The 23701-nt window shown below is 41.7% G+C and overlaps 1 protein-coding gene across 1 annotated transcript in view; it reads left to right on the top strand.

Moving 5' to 3' along the window:
* The window catches only part of DOCK3 (dedicator of cytokinesis 3), a 454424-nt gene that overhangs the window by 383833 nt on the left and 46890 nt on the right, over positions 1 to 23701 (top strand). The window contains exons 42-48 of the mRNA XM_084829818.1: positions 4575 to 4716; positions 10577 to 10743; positions 13125 to 13211; positions 14339 to 14518; positions 17895 to 17978; positions 21865 to 21981; positions 23281 to 23402. Coding sequence (XP_084685944.1) covers positions 4575 to 4716; positions 10577 to 10743; positions 13125 to 13211; positions 14339 to 14518; positions 17895 to 17978; positions 21865 to 21981; positions 23281 to 23402 — 899 coding nt within the window. The remainder of the gene's footprint in view (positions 1 to 4574; positions 4717 to 10576; positions 10744 to 13124; positions 13212 to 14338; positions 14519 to 17894; positions 17979 to 21864; positions 21982 to 23280; positions 23403 to 23701) is intronic.

Below are 23701 nucleotides of genomic sequence, written 5' to 3' on the forward strand. Positions count from 1 at the left end.
ACAACCCACCCACTGTCTCCACTTCAGTGTCAATGTCGGTACCAGTGTGTACTTTTCCCTGCAGTTTCGAGATTTCATTAGGCAGAAACTGAGGGATTGGGTGGGAACTGTTAGGACATGCACGGTAGGACAGTGGGGGATGGTTCCTGCCCAAAAACGTTCTTCAGTTCCCAAATTGAGGCTCTGCGCAGGCGCAGAGCCCATATGTGCGTTGCGCAGATGACCACTTGAAGAACCTCAGTTACAGGTAAGCAACCTGCATTTACATTGCTTACTCCACTATAAGCTCCATCCAGCAGAGCTTTTTGAGTAGTATGAAGCTTAGTGTCATCTGTCCCAGTAATATGCTGATACCCACAGAGGCCTGCTGTGATGAATTTGCTAGGCACGTTGAGGACAAAATCGCCTGTTATTGTAGCAATCTGAACGCCAATGTTGAGACAGGTCCTGATGAGGTGTAAAAGGCACCAACATACCCAGTTTTGTGGGATCAGTTTCAGTTGATGAGGCCTGATGACGTGAACAAGACACTTGCAATGATGCCACCAACCATGTGCCCCCTTTACCCTTGCCCATTGTGACTTATTAGGTCCTAGCTGGGGAGGTCTGACTGAATGGGTCCAGGGACTGGTGAATGCAGCTTTATGCAAGGGAGTGGTGCCAGCTGCCTTTAAATAGGCAATTGTGTGACCACTCCTGAAAAAGCTGTCCTTGGACCCAGAGGTCTATGATAACTACCACCCAGCTACAAATACCCCCTTTGGGGGCAAGGTGCTATAGAGAGGGGGGTGGCACAACTGCAGAGGCTCTTGGAAGGGAGGATACAGAGTATCTGGACTCATTTCAATGTGGTTTTGGGACAGCATTGGCCTTGGTCATCCTGATAGATTATCTTTATTGGGAGATGGAAAGCGGGAGTGCAACCCTGTTGCTTCTCCTTGATCTCAGTGGCTTTTGATACCATTATTCTGGACCGGCTCTATGAGGTTGGATTAGAGGCACTGCATTGCAGTGGTTCCATTCCTACCTGCAAGGTCAGTTCCAGAGAATGGCATTGGGGATTGTGTCTCAGCTCCCTGGCAATTGTGCTCTGGGGAACCATGGGACAGAATCCTGTCACTAATGCTTTTTAACACCTATATGAAGCCATTGGGTGTGGCTATTAGGGGATTTGGGGCAAGGCATCATCAATATGCAGGTGACACCCAGCTCTATTTCTGCAGCCCTAATCACTCTCAATGTTATTTTTACATTAGAACTTGGAAATATTATGAAATGTTAATTGTAGTCGGTTTTTCTATCCAGTTGATGGCTAATTATTGTATATTCAAGGTTGTATGTTCAATATCTGCTTTTAAGATATGTGAATAATTCTAAGTACGTTTTTAACCCTCTAATTTATCCAAACTGATTGCATTGACCTTTCGTGTGTTTCATCTAAAACACAATTCAGTACTGGTCAGTGTGAATTAGTCTACAAGTCACCATTTAGCTATCAGCAAGTGCTTCATGCTTCCATTCACTAGTGAGTGCACCATATTTTTTTCCCATGATGATGAGGCTGTGTTGCTTGAGACGCATTATGATACCTATCACATTATCCCAGAGAATAAAAACCCATATACCTTTTTTGAGTTTCAGTTACTCAATTTGCATGCAACACTCTTTCTGCCTTTACTTTTAAAAGGTGATTCAAGCCAAATATCAACAACCAATACTCTAACTTTCTGATGCTCTTAACTGAAACATATAAAATAAGCATTAAGAAACAGACAGATCAGGAAAAGGGGAGGACAAAGTCTGCAGCAATTAAAATGTATATATTTTGGGATAGTAAATTCATGAGTCTCACTGTTTCAAAGCTGAATTGGAATGCATGTACAAGAGCTTAAATCTAAATTTGAAGCTATTCAGAAATGATTGTTTTCTCTTGCAGATATTTGTAATAAGACTGTGGTCACTTAAGGGCAGATAGAAAAGAACAGGTTCATGGAGAGCAACTGAAAATAAGTGAAAATAGAAAAGTAAGCAAAAGGCTATTTAGGCACAGAAGTTAGAACGCAGATAAGTGTAACTGTCATGTAAACTCTCATCCTGCTGCTTTCTCTTTAATGATCTAGTGTAAAGACATTTCCAAGAATGAACCTATTAATGAAAGTATTTTCACAGCCCCCAGTTTAATTTGATGGTTGGCAACTGGCAATAATAATATCATCAATTTAAACTGATATGTGGTTTTAGAAATGAACTTACAAGCATTACTTTTTCTCTATTTGAAAATGAATTAGCTTTCTCATTCCTACCTTCATTTTCCTGGCAGAAAAATTAGATATATAGTCCTCTATTTTAAAATAACTGAGTATTGATTGCTTATAATTGCCTGGATTAATTTAAAAAAAGAGTACCAAGTATAAACGTTTGCATCATGAAGTCATTTACCTCTCAAATGGAAACCTATACTGGTTATAAATAGCATGGAATTTTGCTTATTCCACACAACATTTTCCAGACAGCTATTTATATAATACTTTTTCCAGTTTGTGTGTATGTGTGCTGACTGATGTATGGCAAGTGACATAGTCACAGTTGCAAATACTATCTGCTTCAGTGATGGAATGCAGTGCCATGGCTATGTGGCTTGTTCAAGGGTTTGGGAAAAGATCTCTCCCTGTCAGGACAGCAGTATCAGCATCAAGAACTGAAGAGTGCTGGAGAGAGGCTTTAACACAGAGGTGGGGAACATTTTTTCCGTCAATGGTTGTATTTCCTTGGGGGTAATATGTCTGGGGTAGTATGCTAGTGGTGGTGGGGCCAGAGCCAAACATGGGTGGGGTCACCCCTTTCTCTCTCTTTTTGACAACTCCTCTTTGTCTCTCCCCTGCCTCCCTCTTCCTCACCTCGTAGCAGGCTGTTGTGAAAGGGACAGATTGCTTGCAGAGGGCTTTTCAAATTAGGCTGAGGGCCGCAGGTTGCTTGTCCCTGCATTAACATCATGTCTCCCTGGTATCTCTCCTGGCCACCCCATCATTAACACATGAGTTGATTACATTGTATTGAGTTGTTATAATCTGTTGTAAGATGCCTTGGTGATCATTTGATCAAAATGTGGAGTATAAATCTTTAAAATAAAGAAATACCCTGTGTTTGCTCTGTGTATGCCCTTCTACTTTGTGATACAGCCTGCATTCCAAATCCATAAATATTGCCATTATACCTGAATCAAAAGCAATCTATTAAATAGTAAATAAAATGCCACAACTTTCATTTTTCACAATAAGAAAAATAACTGAGGACAATACATCCTGTAGTAAAGATTGTGTTCTTGTTATAATTTCCCCCCAAATCAAGATATATATATGTTACAAAAATGTAGAATTTATTCCTTACTGGTGGGTGAACAGACAGGTATGAGATGACATGTGGGAAGTATTGGCCTCATTTCATGACAGGCATTTACATTGTACATATGAACTAGTTTCATATATTTATTTTATGCTTATGACACTGGGTGGAATCCAGTTAAGTTCTTCCACTAATGGAACTGTTTCTACCAACAGAATGAGGCAATTCCCAGTTCCCGCTCCCCTTTCTGCTGGATTGAGGGACCCTCCAGGGCAGATTTGTTGTTGTGGGAAAGGAACTCCTGTCATGCAAGTGAACTTTCACTCACATGACTTTAGATTTTGCACACTGTCTGATTCTCACCAAGTTGAAGCCATTGATGGAAATAATTTGCATCCTATGGAGTTATAGGAAGATGGTGCTTTTGCCCCATTAATTGCCAGCAAGTTAACTGAGACCATGATCATATTGCATTCTCAATTTGTAGAAAAGCAATTTTCTTTTGATGAGTGGGGCATAACTAAGGGCACAATCCTATCCGGATGCCCATCAGCCTCCGAACTCAGAGGCTGACGGGCATTCTATGCAGAGCGAGGAGGCAGTGTTTACCTCTGTGCTTCTCCCTCTCTGCATTTTTGCCAGACGAGCATTTTTGCCCTTCTAGCTAGGGCTCTGCAGAGGGGGAAGGAAGGAGGCTGGGGATGGCTTAGGATAGCTCATATCCCCGCTTACCCAGTCCCCTCCATGCCCATAGAACTGTCCCCTTTCCCTTTCTGAGGTCAACTTTGCAACCTTGGAGAGGCAGCCGGCGCAGTTCTCTCTGTGCTGGTGGGGAAACGGCAGGGAGCTCGGACTCCTGGGTCCAAGGTTGGAGCACTGTCTCTGACCTCATATCCAGGAATCGTAACTACTCTATGGCCCCCCAGACACTGTCTAGGGGCTATAGGATTGCTCTCCCCACCTTGGATTAAACTTTGTGATTAATCTTAATGTACCTGCTGCTTGCCTCTCTGAGTGCTGATTCCCATACTCTTACAATTGATAGTAATAATAGTATAGATTACTATATTATATTTTTAACATTTTTTCTGGTCATGTAATGTTTTGATTGAACAAACCAGTATAAGGAAGACTTATTTTAAATAATTTTCTACAATATCTACAATAGTGAGAATGCTAAGAGAATATTGTCGAGATTTATTGGCTTTCATACTTCTTTCTTTTCTTTGTAGAATAAAGAGTATGTTTGTCGGGGCCATGATTATGAGAGACTCGAGGCCTTCCAACAAAGAATGCTAAGTGAGTTCCCACAGGCCATTGCAATGCAACATCCGAACCACCCAGATGACACCATCTTGCAATGTGATGCCCAGTGTATCCTTTATTAAAGTTTCATTATGAAGTTAAAGCTGCTGCAAGATGGAAAGAATTTCATACTTAGGATGTATCTATAACAATTTTGATATTTGCCATTGTCTCCATCTGAAAAGAACATTAACCGCGAAAGAGCCTCTTGCATTTTCTTTCTTTCTTTTTCTTTTTTGCTCAAAAGTAACGTGAGGATCAAAGATGGTGAACATTGGCAGAGTAGTGAGGGAAAGCTTTCTGCGCTATATCCTTTGTATATTTTATGCAACATCTATTGGCATGTTCCCCACATGCATGTTAATTTTCACCAGTCTGTCATAGAGCTATATCCTGTAACTTTCTGAGTGTTATGTTTTCAGCCATATCTGTTCAGACAGCCCTAGTTCAGAGATACCACGTGAGTGTGTGGGCTGTAATTTACACATACTTCTCTCTCATCAATAAAATATTCTCTATTCACTCTGACACATCTTCCTGGAGCCAGTCTTCATCGAAATGCATAGAGAAGCATTTTCAGCTTTTCTCCGCTTTTTCCTGAAATCAACTTTCGTCTGTCAGTGGCACATGAAGGAAGAAAAGCCAAGTATGCAGTACCTAAAACCTGGCTTTTCTTGCTTCATGTGCTGTTCATGGGCCAAAGCCAACTTCATCATAAATGTAATCAACCCCATGGGTGCTGTTCAGCAAATGAGAGAGTTGTTTCCCACCCCTGTCAATGTTCCCCTGCTCAGGGAAGTTTACTGGAAGTGCTGAATTACGCCCCTGTAGTTTACCCCACACCTCTCCCCTCTCATCCAGCACTGGGATGAATCCCCATCCTGTATCCTCGAGAAAAAGCAAACCTCAATTCATCCTTCCCAGTCCCAGTCCTAAACATAATAGTTACCCAGGAGTAAGTTCCATTGGCCCCTGTGACATTTACTTCCAAGTAAACATCCATTGGGAAAGACAGGATTCAGCTGAACTTTAGAAATCCCATGCTTGAGACTGCACAGGAGTTAGATTTACTTCTTACTGAGGAGTGAAACTTACTTCTGAGTAAACTTGCACAGAAGTGGAGGGCGGCTTCACAGAGACTCTCGGAGACTTACTTCTTACTGGGGGGAGCACAACTTACTTCTGAGTAAACTTGTCCAGGGCACATTTGGACACGGGCTTCCATTCCCACTTTTTTCTCCCCTTCACCAGACCGCATTAGTTCACCTTTTCATTCATAAGTACTAGCCTTTGATTAAGTCATTCACAGTCACATCCCCAGTTCCTTCATTCACAACCCCGCAATGGCAGTGTTTTGCTGCTTTAACAGACCCTATTTCATTTAGAAATACTAGCATCCCTGGTTCCTTCATTCGCAACTGCAGTGTTTCGCCCCTTCGAAAGAGCACATTAACCTTCTTCATCCAGAAATCCTAGCCAGTTTCCCCTGTCGTGTGTGTGATTTTCCTGCTTGTGTGTGTGTGGGGAGGAGCAGGAAGCAAGAGTTTGGGCAGGGGAAGCAGAGGTGGCAGCGGTGGCAGCTGCTGCCCTGTGGAGCACTAGCAGAGGGAGGCTGCAGCAGTACTAATAATGTTAATAATAACAGACACTGCTGTGGCAGCCCCTCTAAGCCCAGGTGAAGTAAGGCTCAATTTGCCCATCCCCTACTTCCAAGTAAGCATGATTACCCAGTGCTTTAAATATGGATTTAAAGGGGGAGGCTGTCATGCCCTACCTGGAGGAGGATTCATCTGAGGAAGAAGGGGAGGGGAAGCGCCCGTGCAATGGGCCTCAGCCAGCGCTAGCCAAGGCCTCCTGTTCCTTGCCTAGCTCTGGCTGAGGCCCACTGTGCTGGCTCTCCCCCTCTTCTTGTTCCTCAGATGAATCCTCTTCCAGGTAGGGCATGACAGAGGCAGCAGTTGAGCAGTTTTAAGAAAAAGGGCTAGCAAAGGAATTCTCCTGACTCCTCTGCTCTTGTAGGCAAAGTGCAATCGAGGGCAATGAGTTACTTCTGGGTAGACATTTAGCCCTCTGCTCTCCCCTCACCCCACACAACTTTCCCTTCTGCCAATCAGTGCTGCTTCCACCAGCCCTCAGCAAAGCCAGCTGAGGTCACACAGCCTGCCAAATTGTACTGAAGCCACTGTGACGGGGGGAAAAAGTCACAAAATGGGTATGAAAAACCCCCAGATTTAGGGCAAGAAACACCACACTAGCTACGTGCATCATCTGACATGATCGATGGGGTCGGAGTATAACTGGAGTAAAAGCCTCATGTAGATAGCCATCAGGCATCAAGGGATGTGTATGCAGAGCTGCCCTTCCATTAAAGGTGCATTTTACTCTGTGCATGGGGCTCTGAACATGCTGAATTTTTTTCCTGTTTATTCTACTTGCTTTTACTGGCTACCCATGAGATGATTTCAAAGAGGAATAAGCATGAAGGAGAACAATCAGCTAAAGTGATAACAGGCTCAGACATCTTACCTCATGAGCAGAGATCAAAGGAGCTTCACCTATTAGTTTAGGAAAAAAGAGGATGAGAGGGAATAGCACTCGACTGATATGAGACAATACAATAAAGGATAATATTTATATTTTAAATTCAAAAATAGTATGGGCATAAGATCTAGTGGCTGCATGTTGGATGGAAATCAAAAGAAGGGTATTTAACTATTACAAATGTTGTGTTTCGTGAAATTTGGGGTTGCACCATTTTAATTAAATTGCTTCCTAAATTAGTTTAAGGTTCATCTGTGCTAAATGTTAACTTCAGTTGGCAGTGACCACTGCGTTGAATTTGCCTAGCATCATCCATTCTGACTCTCTCTCTCTCTCTCTCTTTCTCTCTCTTTCTCTTTCTCTCTCTATATATATATTTGTAAGGCCCTCAGGATGCAATAATTTCACTGAGTTGAAGAGGGGCACTCCTGTGCAAAAAGGGACATCACTAGAAATTCTGTAAATCCAGGTCTACTATCTTTGTCAACTCTCCCCTAATTCAAAAGGAAAGATAGGATGAGAATTTTAAAAACTCTTTTTACATGCAGTGCCCTCCTCTTCCTTCATCTGCACAAATGCACTATAATATCTTCCAGATGAGAAATAGTTATTGAAATCTGGAAACATTCGTTCTTGCTCAATTCATGCCAGATTAAAAACAAATTAAAGATGGGGTGGGGATTTAGGAGCATGACAGAAATATGAATTCACAGTTCCAGTTAAGAAACTGGCTGCCAGTCATATCAATATCAACCCAATGTGAGGACCAAAACTGCACCAAACTGAAGTTCAATTGCAAAATAGGCATGCCTTTTTATTTATTTAAAGTAGTATTTCTTAATTTTCTAATTTTCTGCAGCCCCGTGGTCCTTAATGGAGCTTCTAATGCCTCTGGTTTGAAGCACCAAGTCACAAGAGTGGGCATGGAAAAGAAAGGAAACTTTAATTTCACATAATCTCTGCCTCAGAGAAGTTGTGTTTTGTTTGGGGAAGGAACTCAGGGCTACTTCACACATTATATTATTAGCAGTTACATTGTTGTTGTTGTTGTTCAGTCGTTCAGTCGTGTCCGACTCTTCATGACCCCATGGACCATAGCACGCCAGGCCTTCCTGTCCTGCGCTCTCTCCCGGAGCGTGCTCAAGTTCATATTCATTGCATCCGTGATGCTATCTAGCCATCTCATCCTCTGCCGTCCCCTTCTCCTTTTGCCTTCAGTCTTTCCCAGCATCAGGGTCTTTTCCAGGGAGTTTTCTCTTCGCATTAGGTGGCCAAAATATTGGAGCTTCAGCTTCAGTATCTGTCCTTCCAATGAGCACTCAGGGTTGATTTCCTTTAGGATGGACTGATTTGACCTCCTTGCAGTCCAGGGCACTCGTAAGAGTCTTCTCCAGCACCACAGTTCGAAAGCATCAATTCTTCGGCGCTCAGCCTTCCTTATAGTCCAGCTCTCACAGCCATACATTACTACTGGGAAAACCATAGCTTTGATTAGACGGACCTTTGTCGGCAAGGTGATGTCTCTGCTTCTTACTATGCTGTCTAGGTTGGCCATAGCTTTCCTCCCAAGGAGCAAGCGTCTTTTAATTTCATGGCTACAGGCACCGTCTGCGGTGATCTTGGAGCCCAAGAAAGTAAAATCTGTCACTGCTTCCATTTCTTCCCCTTCTATATGCCAGGAAGTGATGGGGCCAGATGCCATGATCTTCGTTTTTTGAATGTTGAGTTTCAAACCAGCTTTTGCACTCTCCTCTTTCACCCTCAACAAGAGGCTCTTTAGATCCTCTTCGCTTTCTGCCATTAGGGTGGTATTGTCTGCATATCGGAGGTTGTTGATAATTCTCCCAGCAATCTTAATTCCGACTTCTGATTCATCCAACCCGGCATTTCTCATGATGTACTCTGCATATAAGTTAAATAAGCAGGGTGACAATATGCAGCCTTGTCGTACTCCTTTCCCAATTTTGAACCAATCGGTTGTTCCATGTCTGGTTCTTACTGTTGCTTCTTGACCCTCGTACAGGTTTCTCAGGAGACAGGTAAGGTGGTCTGGTACTCCCATCACTTTAAGAATTTGCCACAGTTTGTTGTGATCCACGCAATCAAAGGCTTTAGCGTAGTCAATGAAGCAGAAATAGACGTTTTTCTGGAATTCTCTTGCTTTCTCCATGATGCAGCGAATGTTGGCGATTTGATCTCTAGTTCCTCTGCCTCTTCGAAACCCAGCTTGTACTTCCGGTAGTTCTCGGTTCGCATACTGCTGAAGCCTAGCTTGTAGGATTTTGAGCATCACCTTGCTGGCATGTGAAATGAGCGCAATGGTGCGGTAGTTTGAACACTCTTTGGCGTTGCCCTTCTTTGGAATTGGAATGTAAACTGACCTTTTCCAGTCTTGTGGCCACTGTTGAGTGTTCCAGATTTGTTGGCATATTGAATGCAGCACTTTAACAGCATCATCTTTTAGGATTTTAAATAGCTCGGCTGGAATACTGTCATCTCCGCTAGCTTTGTTGTTACTAATGCTTCCTAAGGCCCACTTGACTTCACTCTCTAGGATGTCCGGCTCAAGTTCAGTGACCGCACTATCATGGCTATCAGGGACATTCAGATCTTTCCTGTATAGTTCTTCTGTGTATTCTTGCCACCTCTTCTTAATCTCATCTGCTTCTGTTAGGTCCCTGCCTTCTTTGTCCTTTATCATGCCCGTCTTTGCACAAAACGTTCCCTTGAGATCTCCAATTTTCTTGAAGAGATCTCTAGTCTTTCCCATTCTGTTGTTTTCCTCAATTTCTTTGCATTGTTATTTAAGAAGGCCTTCTTGTCTCTCCTTGCTATTCTCTGGAACTCTGCATTCAGTTGGGTATATCTTCCCCTTTCTCCCTTGCTTTTCGCTTCCCTTCTTTCGTGAGCTACTTGTAAAGCCTCATCAGACAGCCACTTTGCTTTCTTGCATTTCTTTTTCTTTGGGATGGATTTCGTTGCTGCCTCCTGAACAATGTTACGGACCTCCATCCATAGTTCCTCAGGCACTCTGTCTATCAGGTCTAATCCCTGAAATCTATTCCTCACCTCCACTGTATATTCATCAGGGATATGATTTAGGTCATACCTGAACGGTTTAGTGGTTTTCCCGACGTTCTTCAATTTAAGCTGAAATTTTGCAAATGATTTGAACACCTACATCAGTTCATATGGCAGGAAGCTGCTGGCAGTTATGGTTCCCTTTCTGTATGTGCTCACAGTATGAACATGCTTTTAAAGGCATTTTAAACGATACACTATGAGGGTCTTTAATGTATACCTGTTACTAGTGTAACATGTGAGACTGACCTGAATTCTCTTGTTGTGTGCCTATGTATACTTTTTCTTTGACTGGACTGTGTTGCAGATTTGCAGATCTATGCAGTGACTCCCATTCCAGATAATATTGATGTGCTGCAAATGGACCGTGTCCCTGATCGGATAAAGAGCTTTTATCGAGTTAACAACATCAGGAAATTCCGCTATGACAGGCCTTTCCACAAAGGGCCAAAAGACAAAGAAAATGAATTTAAGGTTGGTATGCTTCATAATGCAATAACATCATTTTTTACATTGATGACCTCTATTTGAGTTACATGTGAAAACTCTTTAACTTATTGCTATCTCAAAAAGACCATTAAGAAGTAACTTTGAAGGTGATAAAAACAAATATTACAATCCTAAACATGTCTGCTCAGAAGTAAGTCCTATTGAATTCAATGGGACTTGCCAGGCAAGTGCATCTAGGATTGCGGCCTTAAGCCAGCCTTCCCCAACCTAGTGCCCTCCAAATGTGTTGGACTGCAGTTCCTATAATTTCCAGCCAGCATGGCCAATGGCTGGGGATTATGGAAGTTGCAGCCCTACACATCTGGAGGGCACCAGGTTGGGGAAGGCTTCCTTAGGCAGTTATAATCTATGTACTGTTTTCCAGTCTATGTGCTGTTTTCACTTACACAACAGAATTCTGCTACCTCTCTCTCTCTCTCTCAGAAGCAATCTAAACAGGCCTTTTAAAGTGGCTAATAAAAATAGCCCCAAGAGCAGCTGCTTGGAGCACCTAGAAACTTGTATGGAAGATTTCTTATTGTTTTTAAAATAAGAAAAAAAAAGAAGGTTTCTTACTGTTTTTAAAATAGTTCTACTGGGATGGAATGGGTTCTCATTTTTACTTCAATATATTTTCTCCAGTGTGTTTAATCCACAGACTTTATAAATCAAGTGCAGTGCCTTAAGTAACTTGTACTTGTGGGAAGGAGGCAGTTGAAGGGGCTTCATGCAAACTATGCTGCCAGTGAACTGAGCAGCAAGTGCACAGAGAGCAGAAGGAGAAAGGAGGCAGTGGAGGGGACTCACTGCAATCCCTGCCACTGCTTAACTGAGCAGCCAGTGGACAGACAGCAGTAGGGGAGAGAGAAAGAGATGAGGCACCCACTGCTGATGTAATTCAAGCTGTTTCCTGGGCTGCATTGGCCCAGTTAGCTGGTGTTGAGTGGGCTCTGAGCAATCTCTGCCACCACTAAACTGAGCAGACAGTGAGAGAAGAGAGAGGAGGCGGTGGCCGCAGCAGCATTGTGCACTGTTGGTTAGGCACACTGGTCCAGGTAGCTACTGCTTGACTTGATCCAATCCCCGCCTCCTTGCAGCCACCAGACAAAGCAGCCAGCCCCAGACAGCACGAGAGGAGAAGCTGGGCAGCAAAAACCTCTGTAGTACCCAGATGGACACTGTGTATCAATACTGCCAGGCCACTGCAATATATGGCTCATCATGGGATGCAGCAGATAATTGCAACTAGCTCTTCCCCAAGCCACCATTTTGTGACTAGCTGAAAGGGTTTCTTTTTACTAGTACTACTACTACAAATGATGATGATATTGATAATAATAATTAATAAACAGGAAAATTTAACAACAGTGAGAAAACCTAATACAATTTAAATGTTTTAATTCAAAATGTTTTAAAAGCCTGGGTGAAAAAAAGGTCTTCACCTGGTGCTGGAAAAATAATAAGGTAGGCACCCAGCAAGCCACCCAAGGTATAGAATTCCACAAAGAAGGTGCTACAGCCAGTAATATTCTGTCTCTCCAGTGGTCACTTGCCTCACCTCTGATGGCAGGAGAACTCAGAGGGAGAGCAGATCAGCAGATGAGCACAGGAGATGGTCAAGCATATCTTTAAGATGGCATGTCTTTAAGTGCCTGAGTTAGAAATGAACGAGAAGCCAGTTAAGCTTTTTCAGTACCACTGAGATACATTTCAATGAAAATTAGCACTTAGCGGCTGTGTTCTGTACTAACTAAAGTTTCTGAATTGTCTTCAAAGATAGCACCATGCTGAACACTTTACAATAGTCTAAATCGGAAATTATCAGAGCATAAAGAACTGGCCAGACTATCCCTCTCTCATAATGCTAGAACTTGGCATCACCTCATGAAATTGATTGGCGGTAGATACAGGATAGACAAAAGTCCTTTTTACAATGAATTTAATTTATGGAATTCACTGTCAGAAGATGTGTCCCACTGTCACTGGGATAGATGATTTAGAGATTAGGCAAATTCATGGAGGATAAGCCTATCCTCATAGCTAAACTGAATATATTCAGAGACAGTGCACCTCTGAATACCAATTACCAGGGGACAAACAATGGGGAAGAGCTATTGTTTTCATGCCCTGTTTGAGGAAACATGGTTGACAACTGTGAGAAATAGGATGCTGCATTAGATGGATCCTTGAGAGGGTTCTGCCTTCAAAGGTAGCCTAAAAATGATTTTAAATACAATAAAATAAACGATCTAGTGCGGTGGTTGTCACTTTCCTGTCTTCTTCATCTACCCAAAAGGGTGTGGCTTATCAGAGTTTGAAACACTGGGTTTAGCATTTTCTATATCTTTCTGTGTTTTCCTTTGCAGAGCTTGTGGATTGAACGCACCACTCTGATTTTGACTCACAGTTTACCTGGGATCTCTCGGTGGTTTGAAGTGGAGAGAAGAGAATTGGTAACGTGTGCTATACTTGTTACTTAAGGAGCAAATGGATAGCTAAAGGAAAAGCATGGACAACTTTCTGCCTATTGGGATCTCACAGTTTAAAACAGCATTTCAAACATACACTTTAATTATATAATTTCATACTAGTTCAGATTGCAATCATAATTAGAAGAGCAGTTTTGAGTGGTTAAAGGGGGCCTGTCAGCTATTCACAGTCAGTATGATAGCTGTTGTAACTGGTGAACCTAACCTAATGGTTGGTAATGAGAGTTAGATTAATGCTTCTCAATAAACAGTTACAATTCATTTAAGAGAAAAGTGATAGTACAAGATGGACAGGACTAGCCTTAGGGGTGGGTGAGCTGGGCAGTCACCCGAGGCACCAAGCTGAGCTGAGGGGGGCGCCAAATTGAGCCAAGCTGAGCTCAGTGGCTGTGTTTTTTTAATGTACTGTCCGCAGTGAGCTAGGATGGCAAACAGCAAGTGTCTGGAACCTTTCTTTCAAGGCCCTACAGATTGTTTGGGTAGTAACTACAAAAATAATCTTCCTTCAATTAGCTGTAAAGTATGTTTCTTTTACAATTTCCACTTCGATGTCATTTGCACTAGGTAAAATCAGTGGAACGCAGCTTTACTTTGAACCAAGTGCTTAACACTTCAAATGCTGTAAACAGTATCAGCACTATATAAATAATAATAAAATTAAGCCATAAGCTGGATACTTTTTTTATTTATACCTTTTCTTTATTATTTTTAAAGATAAAAATAATGCATATTCTAAAATAAAGAATGCTTACCAAAAGATAGGAACTGCTACAAAACAAAAAACGTTATAAGTAAAACCTGTGATAGTTCTGCTGTGTTGCATAGTGCACCGCCTCTGCTCAGAATGTGGCTTTTCAAACCTTGGCTTGTGCAAACTGGAGCACAGTGGCTGAGAGGTCAAGGTTTTGAGCAATGTTGTTCTCGATGGACACCACACTTGCATCTGCACCCATGAATCCTCTGGGTGGCGCTGCAACATTGACTGAGGGTGAGGGGGCGGGGACTAAAGGCACCCTTTGCCCAGGGCGCTATTCATCCTAGGGCCAGCCCTGAATTTGGATGATATTGAACTGCGATCTGTTGTCTTTTAGGTTGAAGTTAGCCCTTTGGAAAATGCCATTCAAGTAGTAGAGAACAAAAACCAGGAGCTAAGGACACTGATAAGCCAGTACCAACACAAACAAATGCATGGGAACATCAATCTCCTCAGTATGTGCCTGAATGGAGTCATTGATGCAGCTGTGAATGGTGGCATAGCACGATATCAGGAGGTAAATAGAGTCCGCTTGTGATGATGATGCTTTGCAACTCTTTACGGTACCATTTTTTCAGCTGTTTTGAATGTTTAGGTCTAATGCAATGTAAGAAATTCTTTCAAATTTTCATAACTTGGTTTAACTGTTATTATAATTGTGCTTAGCTATATGGCCACATTCTGACCTAAACAGCGATGAGCATTTAATATTGGGGTTTTCCACATTCTGTATAGTTAAGCAAGGGATCATAGTTTGAAATTCTGCTTCCCTATAAAAATACTGCATTTCATTGAAAAAGTGGTATTTTAACAAAACATAACATGTTTTGTTAACTGGCTATGTTTAGCCTGTAAGATCCAGGCTAGGACAGAGATAATTGCTCATATATATTAGTCTTTTTTCTCTATTTTTCTTTCTCCCCCCCCCTTTTCTTTTAAATCCTTTCTCTTTAAATGGATATGATATACTGTACTTAAATTTACTGTTTGAGGGTGTATAGAAATGTGCACACTCATTTATATATCTAGTACAAAATACATTGGTGATTGTTGTAAGGTTGATTTTAAGCTTTATTATGATACAATATCTTTTCACATGCCAGCAAGGTTATGCTCAAAATCCTACAAGCTAGGCTTCAGCAGTATGCGAACCGAGAATTACTGGAAGTACAAACTGGGTTTCGAAGAGGCAGAGGAACTAGAGATCAAATCGCCAACATTCGCTGCATCATGGAGAAAGCAAGAGAATTCCAGAAAAACGTCTATTTCTGCTTCATTGACTACGCTAAAGCCTTTGATTGTGTGGATCACAACAAACTGTGGCAAATTCTGAAAGAGATGGGGGTACCAGACCACCTTACCTGTCTCCTGAGAAACCTGTATGAGGGTCAAGAAGCAACAGTAAGAACCAGACATGGAACAACCGATTGGTTCAAAATTGGGAAAGGAGTACGACAAGGCTGCATATTGTCGCCCTGCTTATTTAACTTATATGCAGTACATCATGAGAAACGCTGGGTTGGATGAATCACAGGTCGGAATTAAGATTGCTGGGAGAATTATCAACAACCTCAGATACGCAGACGATACCACCCTAATGGCAGAAAGCGAAGAGGATCTCAAGAGCCTCTTGTTGAGGGTGAATGAGGAGAGTGCAAAAACTGGTTTGAAACTCAACATTCAAAAAACGAAGATCATGGCATCTGGCCCCATCACTTCCTGGCATATAGAAGGGGAAGAAATGGAAGCAGTGACAGATTTTATTTTCTTGGGCTCCAGGATCACCTCAGACGGTGACTGCAGCCATGAAATTAAAAGACGCTTGCTCCTTGGGAGGAAAGCTATGGCCAACCTAGACAGCATAGTAAGAAGCAGAGACATCACCTTGCCGACAAAGGTCCGTCTAATCAAAGCTATGGTTTTCCCAGTAGTAATGTATGGCTGTGAGAACTGGACTGTAAGGAAGGCTGAGCGCCGAAGAATTGATGCTTTTGAACTGTGGTGCTGGAGAAGACTCTTACAAGTCCCCTGGACTGCAAGGAGGTCAAATCAGTCCATCCTAAAGGAAATCAACCCTGACTGCTCATTGGAAGGACAGATACTGAAGCTGAAGCTCAACTATTTTGGCCACCTAATGCGAAGAGAAAACTCTCTGGAAAAGACCCTGATGCTGGGAAAGACTGAAGGCAAAAGGCGAAGGGGACGGCAGAGGATGAGATGGCTAGATAGCGTCACTGATGCAATGAATATGGACTTGAGCACGCTCTGGGAGAGAGCGCAGGACAGGATGGCCTGGCGTGCTATGGTCCATGGGGTCACGAAGAGTTGGACACGACTGAACGAATCAACAACAACAACATGATACAATATAAAATGTATTAGTGATTTGTTATTATTATTTATCCTTTCTAATTTCCTTCCTTTTTTATTATTATTACTATCATTATTATGAGATTGGTTAGTAATATTTTAAGCTGGTTAAATTGTTAAGCTCTACTATTGTATGTTAACTGAAGGGCAATATATGGTTATTGGAAATGAATTGTAGACCTTCTTCCTTGCTTTCAGACTGATGATATGATATTGAAATGTAAGGTTGATTATCTATGCTGTGCTGAATTGTAATATTGCCAGTGTTATAGGTATAACTTTTTAGTAGAATGGTATTTGAAGTTTGTGTGTAATGGAATTTAAATTTAATCTTTTAAAGTAACTTTTTAATATTTTTTCATTCTCTTTCTTGCTTTCTTCTTCCTTCTCCTTCTCCTTATGTCTTCTGTTTTCTTTTCTTTTTTCTCATTTTCGTTATTGCTGTGTCCTCTTAAGAATACTGTATTGTTGGGACACTGTAGATACTGATTAGGTACTGTTTATTTCATTTATAAAGATAAAAATAGAATAAAAAGTATTAAAAAAAAAAGAAAAAGTGGTATTTTAAGTTATAGTTGTGGAGCAGGATGCTAATGTAATGCTCCCTTAGAAATCCCATTTGCTAATCACATAATGAAACTAATTCCCTTGTTAATGGTGAATGTATATTCTAAAATGCCTGCCAAGGGAAGGATGTTGACAATTGCAAAAGAATTGTCTTTGGCTTCGCTAATTTCCAGCACAGCCATAGCTTTAAAGGGACATCTATTTTAGTTTTGTTGGTCAGTTCCTAGTTAAAGATGTAGATTGATAAAAGTACATCTATAAAATTATTGTGTTGGCTAACATTTCTGTGTAATCTGTGCCCTGCAGAGAATCCCAAGGAACATTCCCCGTCTTTTATATTAATTTCTGAAGTTGCTCATTTCCCACAGATTCTTAAGGTAGACAAACAACAAAAACTATTTTAAAAATTCAAGACATGTTCCAAAAGAGGTGCTGTGATATGCCCAACACTATAACAGGAGTTTAGATAAAATGTATTATTTCTTTGGTCTTGCAAAGGAGTGCCTAGCACTACTCAATAGCAGCTGCTTTGCTTTGTCTAAGAAGGAATTGCTTCTGGTCTTTAACTATTGGGTTTGAACCCACAACTGAGTCATGTTCCTAAGGAGGACTGCACCAGCAGCATCACCACTATTTTTTTGTTTTCTGTTTAGGGGTATTTTTTAATATAAAAAGAAAGCAGGCATATATACTGAGGGAAGGAGGGAGAAGACCATATATGGTAAAATATTTTAAATGGGCCCCATATTTTGGCTAGAAGTGGGTCCCAGGTCTGCAAATTAATTGTCTAGGCAATTAAAATATGGTGCTGTAACTGTACTTATGTTCCAGTATACTAGAAGCAATTAAGTAAATGGTTTTTCCATGTTTCTTCCTGCAGGAACAAGACTATTAGGGTCTTTTCTATCTTCTTTCATACAGTAGTTAAGAAATATTTCATTGTTTTCCTTTCCTAGGCCTTTTTTGATAGAGAGTATATAACTACTCATCCTGGAGATGGAGAAAAAATCACACAGCTGAAAGAACTGATGCATGAGCAGGTATCTGGTGGTGAATTCTCAATTAACTGATTTTCATGTAAAATATAGAAGTACCATGATTCTGGTGCTTTCATAGACTTTTTAGGTTTCAGGAATGGCATAATCAATTTGCTTCTAGTTTGTACAGAATGCCTATAAAATCTAATTATATTAATCATGTCTATATTTCTATTACTATCTAGCTTAACGTTGTGTTGGCCTTTTGTAATTCTTTTCGCTAGCAGAAACAAACATGCAAATCCAAAACAATGGATTGGATCCAGGCCAAGTTAGTTGAATGGGGAGAGCAATACTAACGTGGAGCAGAAGGGGAACCACTGCAGCATCCAGAGCCCTGCCAGCACAGAAGCAACCGAGGCAGGAGGTGTAGGGAGCAGTTTCCTGCTGTTTTCCCTCTGGTTGGTTTGCCTTCCTCCCCACCTCCCTGCCTTTTAAATCAGTGGGATGGAAAGTGTATATGCCAGCAGATCCAAAGCCACTCCATCCCCATGGAATGGCCTATTTCTTTGGCAGAGGGGTGTCTCCACCCTATCCTAACCTCTCTCAGACGGGTATAGCCTCATCCTCTGCAGTTGTCAGGGTTCTCTTTTGTCCCTGCTGAACTTCAAAAGCCAAATCAAAAACACAGACAAGAGGCTTCTATCCACGGCTCTTTAATCCTTTACTTCCATGGGTCATACAGATGCAGATTGTCAGTAACTCGCAGTCTACAAAGGAAAAGCCTTCAGGGAGTTCAAGGGGAAGCCACCCAGGTTGAAAGTTGCCCACCGTTTGAGAAAAGGTGGGCAGGCTATCCTAACTTAAGGGGCGGGGGGATCTCCCTGTATCTTGTAAGGTCTCTACGCATAGTTGTTCCTACCGGGCCAATTGGGCAGATTGCCTAAGCTCTGCCCCTTCCATCACTCTGTTGGCTCTGCATCTGCGTCTGGCGTCTAAGAATCCAGGCTGTCCACGCCCCACCTCTCCCTGTTTGCTATCTCTCACAGGGGAGTGTGAAGAGAAGCCCTCTCCATCTAGCTGGACTATTGAAACCTGAGGAATCTATCTCTCCCTGTCTGGAAGAGTCTGGGAAAGTTCCTCCCCCATGTTTTGCAGTTCCTCTTTGGAATCTGAGCTACTCTGCCACTGCCTATGCTCAGAGGCACCCCTGACGGCGGTGCCTGTGAAGTGGCCGCTGTGTCGTTCCTGATGGTCTTGGTCCTAGTACCATCTGAGCGTCTCTTTTGCACCACTCACTCCTGCTGGTACTCCTCCACAGAATGGACAAATGTTACCATTGCCCTTGACACTGGGCAAGTCTCTCAACCTGGTAGTCTCAAGAAGCCCAGGGTGAAACAACTTGCCTCTCTCCTACAAGAAAGGAGAAACAGTAGAAAAAGTCAAAGGTCCATAAAGTGGCTTCATCTGCTCCTATGTAACTGCCCCCGGGGCCTATACCACAGCATCTGAGCTCATCCTCAGCTCTTGGTGCTGTAATTCACCTGGCAACAACAGAAATGTTGAGCCAGCCAACTCTCTTTTCTTTACTGCCACCTACTCCAGTATTGAAGAAGATAAAGAAAATATTTTCCCTGCCTTCCCCTGTCCAACTCATCAGCTCAGCCTCAAAAGGAGAAATCTACAAGCTCTCCACATTGGTACTCTCACCACATCAAAGCCCTGCATCTCACAGTCACTCTCAGTCTCCCAAAGTAGGAGTCACCACACATCCCGTGGTCACTCCCCACCCCAACATTCTTACCGATCTCGCATAGGTTCTCATCATCCAGCCAGGTCCTTCGACCTCCTGCCCCACCTGCTAGTGGGCCACTACAAGTCCTCAGCCTCCCTTGACAGTGGGCTCGGCTTTGGTGCTCTCATCAGAGACCTCCTTAGTATGCTCTTTGGATCACAACTCTCTCGAATCTGACTCAGCATCTTCCTCTTCAGCTATCACCTTCTCCCCAGATCTACTGGTTGGGGACCATGACTCTTCCTTCCCAACAGAGCACACTTAGTCATTCGGATGGCTACCTGCCTTGGGCTGGAAATTAACCAACACCAACCACCAATTAAGGACCCAGTATTCCAACTTGTACAGTTGGACACTTCCCTCCCAGTTGCCATCCCCATGCTACCCACATTATTACAGGCAGCTAAGGACTCATGACAGAAGCCATTCCTTCTATGACTAAGCACCGGAAGAAGCTATACAGGGTGCAAGTGGAGGACTGCCCATTGCTCTTCCATCACTTGGAGATAAACTTAGTGACCATGGAGGCAGTGCAAAGCAAGGCCATTCAAAAAGTTCACACTTCTCCAATGGATCATGAAGATGCAAGCTCAACTTCATGGCATGCAAGTACCAATGCAGGCCTCCAACACATTTGTGCGAATTCACACTTGTGAAAATGTGCAAATCCCCCCCCCCCATGCACATTTTCATGCTTTAGCCTATGGGGGAAATGCACATTTTTGGCCAGTGGTGTTTTTTTATTTTACATACTTTTTCTACAACTAAATTTGTGTAAAATTCTGGAAAGTTTAAAAAAAATGTTCTGCAAGTCCACCTAAAGGCCATGTAGAAACCTTCCATGTGGCACTCCTACACAGTTAAGTGGTCCACATTCTTAGCTTTTTCATCCCAAAACAGTGTTGACCCCACCTCCTGCCCTTTGAAACAGATGTTCAACTTTCTCCTCACCCTACATGCAGATGGGTTGGTGCTTTCTTCCTTGAAATTTTACTTGTCTGCCAGCTTGGCAATCTATGGTCCTGTGGGAAACATGTCATTTTTCTCACACCCCACCATTATAAACTTTAAAGGTTTGTTCAATTTATACCCCCATGGAAACCTCATCCTCCAGAGTTGGCCCTTTTGGTTGTTCTTGCAGGACTCTTTGCAACCTCTAATTTGTGTCTCCTTATGCTTAAAGGGGTATTCCTGCTGGTCATTAACTCAGCATGGCAAGTGAGGGAACTATGCACTCTCTGTGTGGGAACTATGTGCCCCCCCATTTTTAGTATTTCACAAAGATAAGGTGGTCCTTTGTCTCTACATTGTGTTCTTGCTGAAAGTATGCACTTAATGAATTATTCAGACAATAGAAATATTGTCTGAATATTCTAGAAATATTGTCTGATATCTAAGAAAGTCTGATTTTCGTCTGGCTCAAGATATCGCTGTACCGTCCTTTATTTCTTCACCATCCTCGTCACTGGAAGTATCCCTCCATGCTCTTGATGTCAGAAACCAGGAGTGCCTTTTACCAGCTCCAGCTGGTCCACCACCTGCCCGGAGGAAGCAGACCTTACCATAGTGACACATGCTCTGGTTACATCCAAGCTGGAGAATTGTAATGGTTTCATTTATTTCCTTTGTTAACAAGAATCCAAGCTTCCCATGCCCATCCTTGTCTCCTTTATTATTTGGGGGAAAATTACTTAGTTAAAGTAAAGTATTGTCTGAATCGTTTTTGATGTACTGTTGCCTTAAACATGCTTCTCACTCTCCTGATGTGTTGTTTTCAGTTTAACTGTAAGTTATATTAATTTTGAAAAACACTAAACAATCACCTTACCAAACACTGTTCACTCAGGTCTGTGACTTCCCTCTCTGTCCATCCATAATTGCTACCACTTTATAGCCACATCCTTGCTACCAGAAGGCCTATTTCAGGAAGAAGTCGCGACGAAGCATATAGGTGGTTGCTAGGCTACCAAGAAAATGCTCTCTAATGCTTCCTGATACAATCTGGAAATCAGATTTAGTAATCATGAATGATTTAGCAAACTAAACTACAAATATTTAGAGACTGTTATCCTTCAGTGAATGAGTGGTATAAAGATCATTATTTTGTACCTTTTAAAAAGCCAGTTGTATAGGCTTTGATTTTATTCTTATTAGGTACATATCCTAGGAGTAGGTCTGGCAGTACATGAGAAGTTTGTACATCCAGAGATGCGTCCCTTGCATAAGAAACTGATTGACCAGTTCCAGATGATGCGATCTAGTTTGTACCATGTAAGTTGATAACCATTCTTCTTCTTTTAACATTTCATAGCAGTATTTTGAATTTCTAATGATGGCATACACATAGAAATGGAGAAAAGCTGAATATGCACTTAATGAATTATTCAGACAATAGAAAGCAGATATCTAAAAAAAATTCTGAGGAAATGGACAGCTTTTCTTTTGTTTAGGCCCCGTTCATGTAATATGCATCACCACCATTCTAGAAAGAAACAAAAGAAGACAAATTTTCAGGAGTAGGACTACACATTACATGTAATTCTCTGATTCACTGTAGGGATTTTTGAAAACAGAATATAGCAATTAGAGGCTGCAATTTGAAGAGAAAGACCAGCCTCCAAGGAAACTACTAGCATCTAGGGAAAAGATCCTTGAAGGAGGTAATTTTCAGTGGGAAAATGCCACAAGGGGAAAGGTCTGAGAAGTCACTCTTCCCCTGGGCTAGTCTTTGTCTTCATATTGCAGCCTTAGCAGGTGTATTCTGTTTTGGGGGTTTTAATCCCGAAAAAGAATCACAGAACGCTATATAATATGTAGTTCTACACTCAGCCAATATGATGTATAAAACAGAATATAAATAAATGTGTGCTTTTAATTTTAGGGCAGAATGCACAGTGAGAGGAAAGATAAATAATGTAGTAATGGGAATCCATTTTGTAGTAATAGAAATCCATCCAATGGAAAAGCCTGCATCCAGGCTATCTACATGAATTTAGCATCTCCCTAAATTGGGAATTATTCACATTGAATTATTTTGCATTTTGTCTGTATATTATTAATTATTATCAATGTGCTAGCAATGGTGTCAGTGGTAATATTCTTTTGCATGACTTATAGTGAATGGAACTGGTAAACTACATTCTAGTTTCTGTCAAAATATAAAACAGAAAGTAGAAGAATAATGGTTTCTCTGCATCATCTTTCCCTCTTCATCCTATCCAAGTCCTTTGAAATTCAGCACTGAAAAAGCAATATCGATTCAGAAGCGGGGGTGGGGGGAATAATTTCTTATTTTTTAATGGATTTTAACTCAGATAAATATCTCCTCCTTGTCAGTGGCTCATGTGGGGCCACTGATACTGGAACAAGATGAAATCTTGGTGCTTCTCAAACTCAGAAAAGTTGCCAAACATAGAGGAATTGTGGACTCATGGTCTGCCTTCACAGAGAAGACAAGGACCATTCTTAAAAGCAATACTACAAATATACTTTTGTGAAATGTCCTGCTTCATAGAGTGCACATACTTTTCGTCCACCCCAATAAACACTAGAATTTAATGTCCTTTATAGGAATTGCCTACTTTGGATAAACTGAGTCCAGCTTGCTCAGGTATCAGCACACCACGCAGCAGTATGCTTGTATCACATAGTCCTATGAGTCCAGAGAGCATCAAACTAGTGCATCGCCACAGGTATTTATTTTGTCTACTCTACATAAGGAAAGTCTTTCTATATCTACCTTTTCTAGTGAAATCTAAAATGGAATAACTCAAGTAGCTGCTGTGTACAGATGCTGAGGGAGACTTCTGGATTAGTCCCAGTTAAAGGAATAATGAAGCCCAATTACATTACCTGGAATTATTTTTTGGACAAATCTTTGTAAAAGGGTGGTTGTTTTGCATTAGTCTTTGCAGAATACTTGAGGACAATGACTTTGTATTCTGAAATTTCATTGTTCCTAATTATTTATAGACTAACCTGTAGTTTAACA

Source organism: Heloderma suspectum, chromosome 2, assembly GCF_057233095.1.
Source record: "Heloderma suspectum isolate Gila_16-S chromosome 2, 16-S_ref, whole genome shotgun sequence".
Classification (NCBI taxonomy): domain Eukaryota; kingdom Metazoa; phylum Chordata; class Lepidosauria; order Squamata; family Helodermatidae; genus Heloderma; species Heloderma suspectum.